We start from the raw sequence: 19,323 nt of genomic DNA on the forward strand, positions 1-19,323 counted from the left end.
TGGTGGGCTATCTGCAGCTTCGCACCTTGCATCCAGTTACCAATCATGTCGATCGCCTCGGTCGCCAACACTTCCACCTCGCCGTCAAGACAACGTCGTCCGCAAAGCCAACGATCTCAACTCCTTACGGCAGCTTCAGCGTTAGCATACCGTTGTACATCCCAATCCAAAGCGTTGGACCAAGGATGGAGCCTTGTGGAACTCCTGCTGTGATCCTAATCGATCTCTGTCCCATGTCTGTCTCGTAGACCAGAGCCCGGTTCTGGAAATAAATCCTCAGGATCCTGTACAGGTAGTCAGGGACCCTCATTCTATGCAGCGCTTCGGCGATGGCCTCCCAGCTGGCGCTGTTGAACGCATTCTTTACGTCGATCGTTATCACGGTGCCATATCGATCTCCTCTCCGCTTCTGTTTGGACGCCTTTTCGGCTCTTTCGACCACTGTCCGAATTGCATCCATCGTCGATCTCCCTTTCCGGAATCCGAACTGCCTCTCCGACAATCCGTGCTCACTCTCCGTGTATTTCGTTAGCCTGTTTAGGATGATCCTTTCCAAGAGTTTTCCGAGTGTATCCAGCAGGCATCTAGACCTAAAGGGTGATACGGTCAAAATTTGGTCAAGGGAAAACGCGTGTAAATCGGTGAAATCGTTTATTTAAAAAATCAAATTAAATTTCTTTTTCAAGTTCAATTAGTATAAAATTCAGGAAAAATATTCAGTTAGGCTTCCGCTTTTCCAAATCCGAATTGCCGGGCCTTACACTTGACCCCTGCCATCAGATTTTGTACAGCCACCTTGTCCACCTTCTTCGCCGCAGAAAGCCAGTTTGCCTTGAACTGCTGCTCGCCCTTAGCAGTTTTTTTGGTCTTCTTTAGGTTCCGCTTGACAATAGCCCAGTATTTCTCAATTGAGCGGAGCTCTGGCGTGTTGGGAGGGTTCTTGTCCTTGGGAACCACCTGCACGTTGTTGGAGGCGTACCACTCCATGGCCTTTTTACCGTAATGGCAAGATGCCAAATCCGGCCAAAACAGTAAGGAACAACCGTGTTTCTTCAGGAAAGGCAGCAGACGTTTATTCAAACACTCTTTCACGTAAATTTCTTGGTTGACAGTCCCGGAAGCTATGAAAATGCTGCTTTTCAAGCCACAGGTACAGATGGCTTGCCAAACCAGATATTTCTTTGCGAACTTTGACAGTTTCATGTGCTTGAAAACATCTGCTACCTTTCCCCTTCCTTTTGCCGTATAAAACTCCTGTTCCGGAAGCTGCTTGTAGTCGGCTTTGACGTAGGTTTCGTCGTCCATTACCACGCAGTCAAACTTCGTCAGCATCGTCGTGTACAGCCTCCGGGATCGCGCTTTGGCCGTCGTATTTTGTTTATCATCGCGATTTGGAGTCACTACCTTCTTGTAAGTCGATAGTCCGGCTCGTTTTTTGGCTCGATGCACGGTTGTAGACGATACACCCAGCTTATTTGCGGCATCTCGGAGAGAGAGGTTAGGGTTTCGCTTGAAACTACCGGCAACTCTCTTTGTCGTCTCAGCGACTTCCGGTTTTCGATTTCCCCCCGATCCAGACTTCCTGGCTGTCGACAAACGTTCCCCAAACACTTTAATTACATTTGTAACGGTTGATTTGGCAACTTTTAGCGATTTTGCCAACCTTGCGTGCGAGTAGCTCGGATTTTCGCGATGCGCGAGCAAAATTTTGATACGCTGCTCTTCTTGCTTGGACGGCATTTTGACAACTGAAGAATGAATTCCAAAATCAAAATAGGAGCAACATTCTACACACACACACCCTCAAAATGAGGAGTGTTCAGGTTTTTTAAATGCAAAATTGAAAGAAATACGTCAAGTTGATATTGACCAAATTTTGACCGTATCACCCTTTAGCCTCTGTATCTTCCACCTGTCAGGGAAGTGACCCTCGTCCAGGCAATTCTGCAGCACCATCCTGAACATGTCCGGGGACGCCTAGATCGCCGCTTTCAACGCCGCGTTGGGGATTCCATCCACCTTCAACCCTTTCGCCACTGCTACGAGTTCCTTGTTGGTGACATCGACGTTATCGTCCTCTCCTTCTCCGTACGGTGTAGGTGGGCAGGTTTTATTGTTTTATTGATGTTTACATCAACAGGCTTAATGAGGCTCCAATGATGTTAACCTTAAAAACTATAGTAAAAAAATACATTCAAGCATGGTCATAAAAAACATTAAAAAGCATATATCTTATAGTCAGTTACCCCTGCCGGCGAAAAACAGAAGAAAACTTTCGACGGAGCGCATCACGGGAGAGATGAAAGTCGAAAACAGATGCAACTCTGTTGAATGTTCTCTGCAGTCCGCAAATCAGCATTGCAGTCTTAGCATAAGATTATTACGCAGCGGTCGCGGTTAAACATTCAGGTCAATTTGCCTCAGGATAGCCTCGCAATCTGTCCTTCCTTGCAGGATATCGGCCACGGTTAGGGCTCTGCTTGTGTCTCTTCTAGTCCGGAGAAGTTCTAGGTCGATAAGTTGACAACGGCTTTCGTTACTGGGTAATTGAAACGGATCATTCCTAAGCAATCTACGCAACGCAAAACGAAGAAAGCGACGTTGAACAGATACAATTCTCTCGGCACCGTTGTTATAGTTTGGGTACCTAACCGCTGAACAATACTCAAACGTCGATCGAACAAGCGAACAATAGAGATATTTTAGACAGTAGATATCAGTGAAGTTTTTAGCTATCCTAAAAATGAACCCTAAAGTTCTTGACGCCTTATCAACACCATATGTAATGTGTTGCTTGAATGAAAGCTGCCAATCCAAGATCACACCCAAGTATTTCACCTGATTCACGCGTTCGATTGTCGAGCCAAGCAGGTCATAGCTAAATATTATCGGTTGTTGTTTTCGTGAGAACGTAATAGCGGAGCATTTGGCTGGGTTCACTATCATTCTGTTTAACCTGCACCAACTAGCGAATACATTCAGCTGACGTTGAAGAAAGTGACAGTCAGCAATGGAGGAGATTCGTAGGAAGATTTTGAGGTTATCTGCATATAATAACCGAGGAGCTTCGATGACCAGTAGTACAAGTAGTACTACTAGTAGTTGAAGTAAAGTATTAAAATTAACGGTCCCATGTGGCTTCCCTGAGGTATACCTGATGTGGCGAAGAAGCTAGCTGATCTGCAATCTCCTATGGCAAACTTTAGCTGCCGACCGGTAAGATATGTTCGAAACCAACTCAGAATATGACCGTATACTGCCGAGTTTAGCAATCGCAATAGCATCAACAATCAATACGAAACTAACGATTTTAAATTGGCTCACCACTTTAGTAGCCTATTGGTCCCAAGCAAACGATTAACGTACCCTATTCTAGTTGAAATTCTATTACTACACTATGTTTGTTTTGATTCGCTATGAAAGTTTGACAGATAACATCAGGGTGTGTGGGTTCATGCAGAACATGCAGGGGTGAGTGAAATAGCTTGGGACTGCTTGGGACCGTTGTTCTGGTACTGAGTGAGCCAAAAATAATAATGATTTTCTTCGGGACCCAGTGGTCTTAGAGTTACCTCTATGATAGCATGGTTCAACTTGTCGAATGCTGCGGATAGGTCTGAATAAATAACGTCCGTTTGAACCCGATCCGACATGCTTTCGGTTATAATTGATTGATTTATCTTTATTAAGGAGGCGTTCAGCCTGAGGCTGGGTCGGCTCCAACTTTCGGTTATATACGATGTGAGACACAGCATATTGGTGGTTGTAGAGCGGCCAACAGTAAACCCATGTTGATCAGCACTCAAATACTGCTTGCAATGGGACTGCAACGGTTCCATAATCACTAGCTCGAATAGCTTCGAAAAGGCACTTAACCGTGTAATTCCTCGATAGTTATCCACAGCTCATTTCCTTCCTTTTTTGTGGACGGGAAACATGTGTGCAAATTTCCAGCAAGATGGAAATATGCCACTGGAGAGAGAACAGGCGAAAAATCGGAATTAACAAGCTAGCAATATGCCTTTTCAAAAATACTGATGGTCCAGGATTGAAGGATGACTTGAGCAGAGTCGTGGCCTTAGAAATCATCTCAGCATTAACAACAATTGCACCCAGCGTTTGATCATTTACTGGAACGTTCCTGGCAGCCAGGTTAATATGGTCGTCAGTTAGTATCTCAGTGAATACACTGGCAATTTTTTTCGGAAAAAGGTGGCAAATATCCTGAGCCGTGGCAGCAACTTCTCCGTTGAATTCCATAGACGATGGGAGGCCGGATTCCCTCCGTTGTTCGTTCACGTAGTTCCAAAAGGATTTCGGGTGTCGCTTAAGTTTGCGCTGGATGCCTTGTTGGAAACTTGAAAACATTGACGACTGACTCGCTGGTACATGTGACTCAGCCTCACATAATGTAGTTTCAGATGAAGCGTGCGATACTTCGTAAATCTTCTCAATGCTGCTCTCTTGATTGACTTCAACCTACGTAGCTTTCTCGTCTGCCAGGGAGGGTGAGACACTTTGTGGTGAGTTCTTTTCGGGACGTGTCTGTCAATGACATATGCCAAGACATGTGAAAAGGTTTGCACTGCAGCCTCAACGTCATCTGGATCAAGGATGTTCTCCCATACCATGCTAGACAATACATCTATGATGCTACGGTGGTCTGCTTTACGGAAGTCATAAGAAGCCGTAGCAGGATAATCGTCGAAATCACGCACGAATTTGTCCTCAACAGTGACAATTAGAGGAGGGTGACGTGGAACTAGCTTAGTTAGTGCACAAGGAGCCGAGGAAATTAATGGAGCCCTGTCCTGTGTGCTCACGAAGCAGTGGTCCATACTACGATCATGTTCGTTAACTACATGGTTAATTTGAGAAAGCGTCGCTGCGCTGTAGTTGTCGTAGGATCGTGCTTGGAAAAGTCCTTCCAGGATGACTTTCAGCTTCTCTGGGCACATTTCAATGGGCATCGTTGGACCTCTGATCTTCGCCATGCGATGCTCCAGAGTTTGGCATCAGCGTCTCGATACAACTCCAGTTTGACTTGCTCTGCTTTATCTCTCGTTTAAGTGCGGCCCTGGCCCCTCGAAACACTTCTCTTCGTTCCTCTCTGTCTGCTTCTGTTCTTGGTCTCTGAACACGTCTTCTGGCTCTGAGACAACTAGCGTGGAGGGTGCTAAGTGCCTCGTTCCACCAGTAAGCTGGACGCCGTCTGTTATTTGGCTCCAGTTAACTTGGCATGGTCGTGTCACATGCTCTCACTAAAGTTTCTGTCAGCTCGTTCGCGTTCAGATCCACGGGGCCCCTGTCCACACGGAGTGCTTCAACGAAAAGATCCTTGTCGAAAGCCTTCGTCTGCCACTTCCACTCGCAAGTTCTCGTCCTGCCACAGTATTCCGTTGGCCGATGCCAGATCGGATCGCCAGATGGTCGCAAAGGGCATATCCTTCGCACACTCTCCAATTTATGTTTGCCACCAGCGATGGACTGCAGAAATTTACGTTAATAATGGATTCCCGACCACCTCTGCGAAAAATGCTGACTACCGGTCTTCGTCCGATCAGCTCTTCAGCAAGTCCATCGAGCATCTCATGGAGTTGCTGTACAGTGTCGCAATGATTGAGGTTTATTTGGGTTACTTTCATTACCGTTGACCGGCCATCGCCTTTTTGTATGCTGTATCGAACTGTTTCTGCAATTTCCATGAATGGAAAATACGGTTCGAACGAAAACAAGAAGATGGGAGTATATGCTTAGGGAAGTAATACATTTGTCCAACCCGAGAAATTCCTACACCCAGCCGCCTCCTGCATGGTTTTACTTTACAGTTGCGCTATTACCGACTGAGCTAAGGGTGGCCCCCGTAAGACTTCCTACTTTATCGTATTAATAATTTCTACAATTTAAATTAAACTCACCATCCCAGATTGTAAAATGTCATATTCTGTGTTTGAGCTGACCTTTGACCGAATATTAAACAATAGAGAACTTCATATTCCTAATCAATCAGTGTTCACTCGACTGTCGACAGAAGCAGACCACTCTCAATATGCGTCACGCTATCGTCTGTTTACTCGGCAGCAACCATTGTGTGGTCCTCCTCATTGTTCTTCATCAGCAGTTCTTTTAGTCGATGCGTCGTCGACTTTGGAAAACAACCGTCTCGTGATCAGTGTGTGAGTGTTGACCACGTTTTGCGTCCATTGGAAGCGCTCTGACCCCCGCTGGCGAATCCGCCATACAATGAAACCACTGGAAGCGGCTCCCGTTCTGGTGGAGGAGGCTTATTGGATAGCGGAAGATAAAATGTTTATTGTGTTGTACCTTTTGACTATAGTTTTAAGATGTATTGTATAGTGAACAAGAATCCTCGGTTCTGTAAAGTTAATTCGGTTGAGCATTATCAAATAAATTAATAAACAACAATATTCCTCATCAATTAAAAACCTCGCATCACTTCTGCAGATGATTTTAGCATTCATATTCTAAAAGTAATCTTCGCTAGCATTCTTTTCTCGTTTGCGAAGGATCTGCATTGAAGAACAATGACTAACAACCTAATATACATGCACTAACAGCACAAAGTAGGTACATAAGGAAAGCACCCAAGGACTAGAACTGAATCCAACACAATACTAAGCTTCATCTATATACCTAGCTAGGGGAATCGCACCTATTTTTGCCATGCTCCTATTCTGACCATGTTTTGGCATGTTTTAGATCTTAAGTTGGTTGTTGATCCAAATAATATGCATCGGGATACACATAAACATTGATCGCAAAATACAATACATTGGTACACTTACCCTATCTGTTTTTCCATTTGGGGATCCCATTTGGCACACACATTCGACATGCCTTACCAGTTTATGGAGATTTATTGCCTTGAAGGGGAGAAGCGAAATTTAAATGGAAGCTTTTTGCGTACTCTGCGGATGTCGGAAATGGAAGCTGTTAGTTTTGAACACTATGCTACGTATGCTCGTCCACGAGAAAAGTTTTAGACCCTAGGCATAATCGACCATTACTGGTGCAAAAGCTTTCAGTCCTACAAATGTATTGCTTGTAAGGGCCACTAATTTAATTTGGAAATCCACTTTTGGCAGCCGCTTTTCTCACGGTACATTAGGAGTTTGGTTTCAATTTTCCACTTGACATAGTTTAATTGTACGAGGCAAAACAAGAAACAGAGCAAATGAATTTTATTCACCACGTGTGCGTCATTGCGGAGCGGGAGGGGAGGAAAATGCGGCGACTGGAAATTGGTGTGAAAACCGCAACCAAGCGATGAGTTGGTGAAGTGCCTCTGTCATCAATAAATATCTCAATAATGAAACTGAACCGTTTGATAAAGGACGGGTTTTTTTTTTGGGGGCCAATCGGCGAACAACGGATGACATACACCCGTTGGGTGGTGGGTGGACGGAACACTGTGCTGCTGATCTGTATTCAGGGCACGTACGTTATCGAAGGATCGCGGGATTAAATGGCGTAGGCTATCTGCAATATTCACGGTCGGGTTTAAAATTTATGAGAGTCATTCGTTTTTCGGGAGCGGGAAAAAGTCCTATGGTGGGTTAATAATGAAACGGTATGGGATTACCGGTTGCCATTCAATGCGGTAACTCGATGATGAATCCTGTTTCGGTTTGCACACCAGCAGATGAATTCAGGAGTGTTGAGAGAGTGGTTTGAATAGATTCTTACCTGGTCGTGATTTTCTTTCAGAAATAAAATAAAGCAAAACTTCATTAAAATGTAATCACAATCATTTTACGAATTTAAAATTCTACTTATCGCTACTATGTACAAAACTCTGGAATTAGTTGTGCTTTCTATAGAACTAGAAACGTATCAGTCGATCGGTAAATTCTTACCAAACGGTGGCTCCGGATTCGTAGTTAAATAATACTTCCCTCGCAGGGTTTTGTCGGTATTCATTCCCATGAACACCTCTTTGGTCATGGTGCAATTGCTGTCCGTTGCATTGTCATCACTGTTTTCGCACCGATCACACAGGAACGCTTTCGGCCTGGTCAGAGATTCGGCAAAGTACTGCCAGGCACGGGCATGGCTGCAACCAATGATCACTCCCAACCATCGGTTCTTGGCCAGTTCCTGCTGGGCACAGCCCGGCTGCAGTGGTATTCCCCCATTGGGGTAGAAATCCACATGACCCAATGGCCACGGGTAGCCCAGCAGTCCACCATCGGTGTGAACGACGTCCACGAATTCGGCATCGTTAAGGCTCAACCGCTGGGAGGCACGCTCAAATACGTACAGTGGAAAAGCCGGATCCAGACCTAAAGCCGGAGAGAATGATAATTGAGATTAATTTTTAGAATTCATCCGCACGATTAACGTCATCCATCCTCCAACTACCGAAACGTTACCAATCTATAACAAACAAACAAACAAATCAACAGTCGGCTGAACTTTTAAACTAATTTGTTTCACGCCACTCGGTAAATATTACGATCATAAATCATTCCGGAACTTTATCGACCGTAAGGGGTCAACGTCAGAACGACTCACTCCCGGTCGGTCGTCTGGCCAGCCAAAAGTTTTCAGCATAAATTGTATTTATTTTCCTATATTTTCGCATCCACTTTTTCCGGAAAACTCCACTCCACACCAAAACAGAAGCAAAAATGCGCGCGGGAAAGTGGGTAGCTGGAAAAGAAAAGCACAAACTATCAAATTATTGTTGAGTTATTGCCACATTTTGCTCCACTGACAACGATGGTCAGTTTCTTTCGCTATCTTCCCGACCTTGTCCGGGTGTCGGTCGTCGTTCGGTTAGGCTGGTCACGTGAAAGGACATCTTCCCTCCCTTCCTTCCTGTAATGTTGAATTCGAACTACACTGGATGGACACCCGCTGTGACTTTTGTTGCTGGACGTTTCTACACGCGCGCAACGAATATCGAAATATGTGTCTGTCTGTTTTGAACGATAAGGGGTTTCTTGAAGGCACATATGTGTTGCAATATCGATTACGAAGTTCATAACATACTTGAAAAATGTGGATCAAAATAAACCAAATGTAATCCCATCTTTTTCTTTAGCACGCTATTTTATTTATCAAACGTTACATTTAAAGGTTGAACACGAGAAGATCCCTACACGAAAATCTTGTTAGGGTTTAAAAATGCGTTTTATTTTACATAGTTCAATGTCACAGCTATACATTAGTAGGTGTTATGCTTATTGTAAGACCATTGTTTCAGTCGTCCTTCTAACCATAGGCGATTGCTCGAACTTTTCTCCGCACACGGCCCATCATCTTTTGCAAGAGCCCTGTTCCCAAATTACATTTCCGATTGAAATCCTTCAGGTCAATTGCAGTTCCACCCTTTTTCTTCAGTATGTGTGAAACCATTTGGTCAATTGGTCAATTGGTCTTAGTTCCGGAGTATCGGCCGGATTCATCTCCTTGGGAACCACTGTGACGTCATTTTCGCTGTACCACTGATGGGTGGAATTTGAGTAGTGGCAGCTTGCCATGTCTGGCCAGAATAGGCAATCCACCACAAAAGGCAGTAGTCTCTTTCATAGGCACATTGAATTTACATTCTTTTGGGGCACTATTCCGGTTAACCGAAGCACAACATTCCTGCCCAGGAATTTTATCGAAAACTGCCAGACCGGGATTTTCGTTTCGAGCATGCAAGATCGAATCGCGACGTGCTTGCTCCGGTGACGCCATGATGTAAACAAATGAACTTATCTTGCCAACCAATGCATACTGAGATTCTATAAACTCTTAGCTTGATTCAGTGAAATTTTAAATAATTTTACTAAATAAAAAAATGCTTTAATGGCAGCGTTTTTAATGTGTCCGGATTTTTTCGTGTTCAACCTTTATTGGTTTATAGACTGTTTTGTGGGTGTGTTTCGTGCAGTTTTTGACTGGAGTTACGTGGAACGGTACCAACAAAGGGAACTAAATTGCTTTTTCATAGTGATAGCGCTCATAGCGAATCCATTTCGTCTGCATTCATCAGTATGCCGAAGTGAATCCAATGACGATTCAGTGTATTTGGAGGAAATTGAAGCTCGTTTGACGGAATTGGAATCAAGAAGAAGTGCTATATATTTGATTCTTTATCAAATCTAAGGGTACATATCGACAGGTAAATAAATTTAGAAGTTATCATTGAAAGAAGCATTCCATTTTTTATTCAAACCCGTTCGAAAAAGAAAGGTAAAGTGGGGTTGTGTTTAGTATGACGGAAATTAAACCTTAACTCTACTGCTTTAAAAGGAATGAATGGAAAGCAAATGCTATAGGTAAGAAAAGGACCTGCTAAATCCGGTAACTTTTAAACTAACCCAAAGGAGTTCAGGAATTTTTCTTAAACGTCTTCAAAGACAACACAATTGTGTAAGCAGCCTTCATTACTTTAGATGGCAGAACGTGGTGAGATCTTTCCTATTATAACTTCTTCGTCTGGGTTTTAAAGCTTATTTTGCAGACGTTTTGCCGGCTATCAACTTAGTGTTATTTAACCCGTTGGCAACCAAGCTTTTCAAAAGAATTCAAAATGCTGCTAACCGAGTATTACTTGACCGATTTTGTAGAAATTTTTGGGATTGGTTTATTTTCAAGTTTCGCCGGATTGGTTCCGGTAGGTTTCTGGGACAGGAGGGGTAAAAAATATGCTACCTTCCTATTATCTCATTATCGTCATTATCTCTATTTTCAACTAGTTCGTTTATTTACTAGACTAAGATGTGTGTGACACTTTGCGGAGCCAAAAATACTTTGCTGGATTTATTATTTAAGTCTAAATCAAATCTCCAAGGCAATAATAAAACCAACATTGTTACTTGGGCGGGCACCATTAAGGAAAAAAAAGTCATAAAAACGTGAATTCTGTTCTGAAAATCATGATATGGTTTTGGTAAACGAATATGATTATAGGGACTAAATAAGTGACATATTTAAATTGAGCTTTTATCGAGGGAAGAATTACTGTTTCTGACTGTTGTACTATTATTGTATTCTATTAAATGAACTGTAATCAGCTAGGTGGTAGCCCTATCTTTTGGTGGGTGGTAATATGTCCATATTCGATTCAACTCCGTTATTGCCAGATAAGCTGTAATTACACAGAGAACCAAAATACGTTGCCTGGGACTACCAATCATCATAAATCTGTAAATAATGGTGATCTAAAACTAGGCCATACCAGCATCGGCCACGTCCAAAAGCTGGTCAAGTAGGAATATGTTGACGTAATACTCGCTTTAATGAATGCCGAAAACACCCCTGCTTTTCCACGAGAAATCAAAAGGGTTGGGATTGCAGCAGGATACGTTTTGTTAAACGATATGTTGAATTGATGTCATAACAATTAAATAGTGCAAAAAAGCTTGGATACGAACCCACGGTCTTCTGCTCAGTAAATCGGTCGCCACTAAGCTACCGGGCTCCTTATACCTCAGAAAAGTTACGAGCAAGTTTGTTTTTAACTTGTTGTTACTAGGTTTTGATCCCGGCGGCAACGTCTTTCCTAAAACTCGAATATTATTTCATTTACGTACTCGTTCCAGATTTTCATTACGTTTTATCTCCTATTAAAAAAAAAACTGTTTACATTATTACTCTATAATGTGCGGGATTTTAAAAATGAATCCATGATTGCCTCTCAGTAAGCAAAATTGGTCGCCACAAGGCCACCGAGCTCCTTGTACCACAAAACAATTACGATCAAGTTCCCCTTCAACTTGCTCTCACTAGATTTAGATCCCGGCGGCGACCTCACCGACGACGACAACAACTGCTCTTGACAAGGGTGTGATATGGATTTCCGATCAACACGTTAGCGTAAGCGTCAGCGTTATTACAGTATACTTCGTAGATTAGATACTAGTGACAGTCACGTCTCTTTTGAAATTCTTAGTCAGACTGCTTTCAGGAATAATGCTGGGGAGTAATCATTATTTCCAGTCTAAACAAGAATACCAAAAGCATGAATGTCGCTATTCCCGGCCATGCCTATCTTTACTGTAACTAGTAATAGGGAAGGAAACGTGTTTTTTTTCCTTTGTTCGGGACATAAAACCACTGCGACTAGTAATTTGATCTATCCTAGTATATCCCGTGTCCTTAGTTTAGTGCATGTTGTATTACCATAGAGGTAAGGTCCCGAAGAAACGTGCTCAACTTTTTGGCTCAGCTCTGGTACTATTTTCGGTCCCAAGCTAATCGATGCACCCCCCCCCCCCCCATGGAAACATAGGAAAATCCACGAACCCCTCATTTTATCTGTCAAACTTTCATAGAGAATCAAAACAAACATAGTGTAGTACAAGAATTTCGACTATAATGGGGTACGCTTATAAATATACTTGGGACCAATAGGCTAGTCAAGCAGTGAGCCAATTTAAAATCGTTAGTTTCCACCGAATGGTATTACTCCATAACTATTGAGAAATGATGAAGTATTCGGTTTTAATACAGTTGTCATTGGAGCCTCCCTTAGCTCAGTCGATAAAGGCGCAGCTACAAAGCAAGACCATGCTGGAGAAGGCTGGGTTCGATTCCCGGTCCGGTCTAGGAATTTTTCGGATTGGAAAATTTCTCGACTTCCTTGGGCATAGAGTATGATTGTACCTGCCACACAATTATACAAATGCAAAAATGGTACATGCATCGAAAGCTCTCAATTAATAACTGTGGAAGTGCATCTAGAACACTAAGTTGAGGGCACACAATAAGCTAATAATGCCATACGCAATAAGCTTGAAATGCGAAGAAGAAGAAGAAGAAGAAGAAGAAGAAGAAGAAGAAGAAGACAGTTGTCATTCTTGCCTTCATCGCAAGGAATCGATTCTACTTGAAAGGTCTCGGTGTTTATACCCTTCAAAGAGTGAGGAGAACACCCTCCAAAGTCACGCCCCTTTGTCAGTCAAAATTGGATTCTTTAGTAACAAAATTAAACAATGACACCGATAATGACCAAACATCAGAACTCTAGTCCTAACCACTGCAAACTAGAGAACAACGAATAGAAGATTAGGAATCACATAGATGAAAACTAACTCTTTTTTTTCTAGATCATCCTCGGTGGACAAATCCAAGTCTTGTCACTATCACAAGGCATAAAAAGTAGCAAGGACTAAGAAAAATCATGTTCCCCTAGTTTGAAGTAGTCAGGACTAGGAATCGGTGAGATCTTACATCTTGTAACGAACCACGAAAAGGTGATCTACCAACGTTAAGAGAAAAGTTTACGTAGTACTTACTCAACGAGAGGCTACCAAACTAACATTTTCTGCTTTGTAAGCCAAATTTTGCAGCGTTGTGCTGTAAAGTAGCTGAAAAAAGCTGCAGATACAGCTACAAGCAGACGCTAGCAACATTGTTTTGTAGAGCGTTTACTCAACTTTTTCACAACCATTATTCAATTTTCCAATCTCACTGAATAACAACAGTCAATAAACGCTAATGTCACTTTTATACACATCCTAATCAACTTTAAACTTGTAGCTGCAAAACAAAACCAATAAAGAGAATATGTTACTTATTTGATGGCTTCTACACAACCAACCCCTCTTGCTGAATAACAGAAACATCAAAAGTGTTTTTTCAGCAACTAAGCAACCTGTACTCAGCTTATAAACTGTGTTAGCGCGACTTTGGAAACATTTTTACAGTCAGCTAGGTTTATTTTTAGACGTGTGCAGTTTTACAGCTTTTACTCTGCTCCTTTACAAAGGTGAAGTAACTAGTCGGGAATTGTGATTGATGTACACTATTATAAAGCCTCTACTTGGCGATTTTGTTGTAGAAGGGCATGTTGATTTTTTAACATCAGTTCATAGTGTTGGCGTAGCACAGTTGCTAGTGTCAAGGATTGCCAATGCGGTCATCTTGAATTCGAGTCCAGATTCCGGTGCAGGGTAAATAATTTGGTGTAAAAACTCAATAAATTCCTCCATTAAAAAATAGCGTAAACAATATTTAACCCGGCTTCAAGACAAAGCTGTGTAGTGATTATTGGATAACCGGGAAAATGTTGAATAAGCGCCTTTCAAGTCCACACACAACTAAACAACAGGATAACAGCTGTATAGAAGCGTTAATCGATATGCAATAAGAGCTTGTCCCAACCGTTAGTAGCTGACTAACTTCGCCAGATTTGCTTGTATACAGATTGAGTAGAGATTTCCTCATATCGTATAACGTTTGAATACAGCTTGAGGCTGTATAAATGAAATAAGTCAAGCGTTTACATTGTGAAAATTGTTAGTTGGGTACTGATTTAGCGACACATTCATAAGCATTACGGAGTTGGAGAATTGAGTAGAGTATTAGGTCAGAATACGCCTCAAGCTGGTGAAACGACCAAAAGCATATGATTGTCTTTTGAAGAAACACGATCTTCTGCTCAGTAAGAAAAAGCGACACCGCTAAGCTAACCAAGTTCTTCAATTTGTTTTCTTAGTACTGACTCATCTTTTTAAAAGCCATGTCCGTGTAGTGGTGACATGTTCCTTTTAATGTTGAGTCCAAATTATGTAGGGGAGAACGGTACATAACGCACCCCCGGGGTAGGACGCTTGGAATTCTGAATCCAATTCTAGGATTTGTCATCCAGGATTTTGATTTCAGATGCTATGCTAGAAGTGCTGATGATAAGACAACAAAATAGTTACGTAAAAGCCATGAAAAACACAAATGAAAGTCAGCTGGTGCGTTCTGCCCAGGGGTGCGTTGTGTACCATTGTCCCTATGCCCAGACCATTTTCGTTAAATATGTTTACCAGGTACACTACACGTTAGTTAACTGAAAGGGACTATATTAATATTTTTTTTTTGAATTCCATCTAATCGTAACCAAATGATAATCACTGCCAAAAATTGATAAGTTAGCAACTTTTGTACTTCTGTTGTCAAAATAGGGCAACATACAGTTGATATTTTTACATTAATCAAAAATTCCCTTTTAGTAAGCAAACTTTAATGTCCTTTTTAAGGTCATAGTGGCGTTTTCAAGATTATTAGCACTGTGTTGATGTCATTCAAACAAACAATTTTAAGCTAGATGTCTTATTATCAATACGCTATATAAATCCTTAGAATATATCGCTTTCAATTTGCTAAAAAAAACTTGTCAGATTTATAAGCACAAACCTTGAAATTTGTTAACACAATAGTCTTCTCATTATAGTTAGGAATACATTAAGAATAACTGGAATGATATTCAATTAAAAATTTTTAGCCAGCATATTTGAACCAGTGAATAAGAATCGCTTTACAGGATACCTAATCTACTAAAATCAATCAATATATCTCAAAGCATTTTCCGGTTAATATTCTTGCTTAAATGCAGCACAGAAAACTCTGAACATGAACAAAGTTTCACTCAATAAAACTGGAATCATATAGGGGGAATGGCTCTAATGTCTCTTGGCCTTTGAATCTAAAGATTAGGCCAATCGACAAAAATCTTCTGTTCCTATAGGGTAGAGCGCAACTTCGTCGTAATCGCCCATTTCCGTTCTATCAATCAGAAAAGATCTATAATATCAATGATTTCACCGTGCACAAGTCAATAATAGGTTTGTTCCGATGCGTTAGTTCATTAGCTACAACATAAACCCTGCTAGAGCGCATTGTATGAATATTTACGCTCATTGTTCTCAAAACAAAAAAAGCGCTCCTAGCGAATCCCCTTTTTCTACGTTTATCCGTAGAACGAAGAAAATCTAATGGCGTTTCAGTGCGTTAGGACGGAATTGAAACTCGTAGAACGAATTTAGAATCAAGAAGCAGTGTTAGATTTTAGACAATATCTCAACAATTTGTGACTCATAATCAAATCCAACGGTACGTATGGAAAGGTGAATAAGTCATCTTTGACAGAAATATTCCACTTTTTGTTTAAACTCGTTCAGAAAAGAGTGGTAAAGCGCGGGTTGTGCTTAGTAGGACGGAAATTAGATCAAAAACCCTAGTTTTCGTTGAACAATGCGTCATCTGGACAAATGGAAGTTATTGGTTGCTGGTGAAACATTTTCAAAAAATACTTTCCTTTGAAATGTATGTATGGGCAAAATATTAAAGACGATCAGACCGACATTGGGGACATTAACCCTACGTAATTTTTTTTTTATCGGTGCAATTGATACCCAGAATAACCCACTAACGACAATCGATTTTACTCACGTTCTGTACGATGAACATAGTGTCGGAAATAGTGCTCTGATAAGCGCATCATTGTGTGATTACAGCGCACTATTTCCGACACTAATAGTGTCACACTATGTTTAATGTACAGAACGAGAGTAAAATCGATTGTCGCCAGTGGGTAATATTGGTTTTCAACTGTACCGATAATATTGGATTTTGTTTGAAAATGAGTTGGAGTCGGTTATTTTAATATAAAATGAGTCGGAGTTCGAATCGGAGTCGGTCCATTTAGATGTGACTCCACAGCTCTGCCTGAAATCAGTAAATTAATGATATCAGAAAGTTATCGGCTTCGAAATCAATTGATAACAAATTTTCACAACTTTCAATCAAGTCTTCAGTAAAGTTGTAGCTGAGAAAATTTCAAGAAAGTACATATAGCTAGCTTACCTATAAATCAGTATGACGAAAGGTTAGGACGATGAGAACAAAAAATTTCCAATAGTAATTTCCATACAAACTTCAAAAGGCTTGTGCAGTATGAGGTCGCAACTAAATAAACTCAAATTTTAGGAGAAAGCTTAGGACCTGATTTAGAATCAATTGAGCTTGATGAAGCAAAATAGATATTTGAATCACCCTAGTATTCACTAACCAGGGCATCTTGGACTGAAATTCATCATCTTTACTAAAGCCCTACCATCTTGTATTCCGTAAATGCTGATCCCAGAATGTACCATAGTAGACCACTAAGGCTCTGAACCATTTGGTGGATTTTTTTAAAACTTTTGGTTAAAATTTGACAGATGGAAAGTAATCGATTAACCCTGCTATCCGAGCGTGGTTATTTCTGACAGACAAGAAGTTAAATTTTGACAACCATGTTCTTTCTGACAGACAAGAAGTTAAATTTTGACAACCATGTTCTTCTCGAAAACCGGTCGATCGACAGCACATGGATTTTCGAACATAGAGAATAACTTTCGAAATGTCACTTTTATCCACAAGATGAATTTAACTCGGCAAATGGTTCACAGCCTAAGTAGTATAGTTGCACTTATTTGGTCAATAATGCTACTAAATTTCCTCAATTATAATATGAGAAATTGAGCAAAGTCAAATGCAGGAGAAAGAGAACTGCTATTGTTGTATCTGTTTGTGTTGATTCTGTTGCTCTTTTCGTTTTTTAGAAGTAGGAGCGTTAGGCAAGTGCAATACAGAGTCGATGTTATAATAAGAGTCCCGCAAAGGGAAAATGTTGAGAACAAGCAGCACGGTTTTGATTGCTTTTGATCAGAGGAAACGGCAACCACATTTTTTGCGTAAGCATCGGATGACTTTTATTCAATACTGAAAAATGTCATGTCGATAACGAAGCTTCTGGAAGATTAAAACAACTATGTGACTTGAAATAATTTCAAACAAATTTATGACTTATCAATAACAAAATGCACTAAACGAAGCGAAATAATTATTTTCATTAAATTTGATTCAATTGGTATTTCTAGCTTCAATCTTTACGATACTCTTTTTTCCGTGTTGGGTATATTCATCACTGCGACCATTACTTTGATCTATTGTGATATTCCCCGTTTTTATATTGCTTTATCAGTTATGTCGTATCACTATTTTGTGAAGCGACCGACATAGACTGACCAGGTATTACATTTCGAATGAAATGTACTACTTGACTAGGACCTGCATTCCAAATATCAAAGGGTTCTGCCAGCCCCTTATCCATAAAAATACGCCTTTTATTGAAGATTGCTGCACAAGAGCATAGCAGGTGTTCAGAGTATTCCTTTTCTATGCCACAGAATCCACACATATCCTCTTGAAGTTTTCCTATTAACTTCAAATGATATTTACATAGACACTGAGGTCTTTCTTTGATAATTCAAGAATTTTGCTAGTCATTGAGATGTTCGTCTAGCAGTGCCGGTGGTGTAGTTGTAAGCGTGATTGCCTCTCACCCCAGCAGGCCTGGGTTCAATCCAAGTCGGCACCGCCGGGATGTTCTGAGCCATAACATCTCTGATCACGCCTTCCTTCGGAAGGGAAGTAAAGCCGTTGGTCCCCGGTTCATGAGTTGATGGGTCGATAGGTAAGGTCCAGGTGTGGAAGCTGCCTTCCTGGCGTCGGTAGCATTGGTGCTCAGCACGGAAAACAAGATCGTCGTAAAATAAAGGAAAAAAAATTGAAATGTTCGGAATTATGAACCATTTCTTCTGCCTAGCAATGGGAGTGTTGTTCCAATTGGTCTCCACTTTCATCTTTTTTTTTCATTTCTTGATCTCCATTTTAAGAGAACAAGCAGAAACTCCACAGAATGGTTCAGGTCCTATGAATTGCTGAGATGATCCTAGCCTGGCTAACGTGTCGACTTTTTCATTCCCTTCAATTCCACAGTGGCCAGGAACCCAATATAACGGGTGTTCAATAAAAAATGAGGATGATTTCAGTGCCGTCCAGTACTCTTGTGAGAGCATCGCGACTAAGTTGCGTCATACGGCTCACCAGGGTCCCTTCTCCAATATTCATTGATGTTTTTTTGAAGAATAAACATTATGTTTTTAATAAAAAATACTGAATTCGTTGGATTTTTTTTTTTTGCTAGCTGTATGACTGAAAAAATTCTCATTTTTGATTGAACACCCGTTAGGTTTACTTGGTTTTGACAGGCCAATTTCTGAAGTGACATTACACATTCACATATGAGTATTGAATTGCATGTTGCTGATTTTAAAGCATTTAATGCTGCTTGATAACAGACATAATGCAGATATTCGAATGATTATAATTTCCGCGCAAGCATATTACAGCGCATTCAAGAATTGCTTGAGTTTCTGCTTGGAACACGAATGGCCAGTAACCCATAGATATTGAGATATCTAACCCTGGACCAGTTACCCCTGCTCCCACACGATTGTTCAATCTTGAACCGTCTGTATAAAAAACCAGTTGAACCTGGACTGATGTTTGGCTCCCCACTTTCCCAAACATTACGATCAAATTCTGCTGCATTGTATAAACGATCAAAATTTTATTTTATTTCTCCAGCCAATCTTCATTTTTTAATACAAGAGAATCAATATTAGACATTTTTTTAAATACTAATGTGTCCTGTAAGATCACTTTCAAGGAAGTACTTTGTTCGTTGAACCCTTAAAGCGCTCCTTT

General features: G+C 41.0%; 2 protein-coding genes across 2 annotated transcripts in view; one reads left to right on the forward strand and one right to left on the reverse strand.

The window, feature by feature from the left end:
- LOC135712743 (ensconsin) overlaps nucleotides 1–19,323 on the forward strand; it is a 235,925-nt gene that overhangs the window by 72,988 nt on the left and 143,614 nt on the right. The window lies entirely within an intron of this gene.
- Nucleotides 7,745–19,323, reverse strand: part of LOC135712754 (phospholipase A1) — a 110,059-nt gene continuing 98,480 nt past the window's right edge. Inside the window, exon 6 of the mRNA XM_065235808.1 lies at nucleotides 7,745–8,303. Coding sequence (XP_065091880.1) covers nucleotides 7,855–8,303 — 449 coding nt within the window. The 3' untranslated portion in view covers nucleotides 7,745–7,854. The remainder of the gene's footprint in view (nucleotides 8,304–19,323) is intronic.

The sequence above is a fragment of the Ochlerotatus camptorhynchus genome, unplaced genomic scaffold, assembly GCF_037179485.1.
Source record: "Ochlerotatus camptorhynchus isolate MF236.1 unplaced genomic scaffold, CSIRO-AGI_Acam_v1.1 ptg000503l, whole genome shotgun sequence".
NCBI classification, from domain to species: Eukaryota; Metazoa; Arthropoda; class Insecta; order Diptera; family Culicidae; genus Ochlerotatus; species Ochlerotatus camptorhynchus.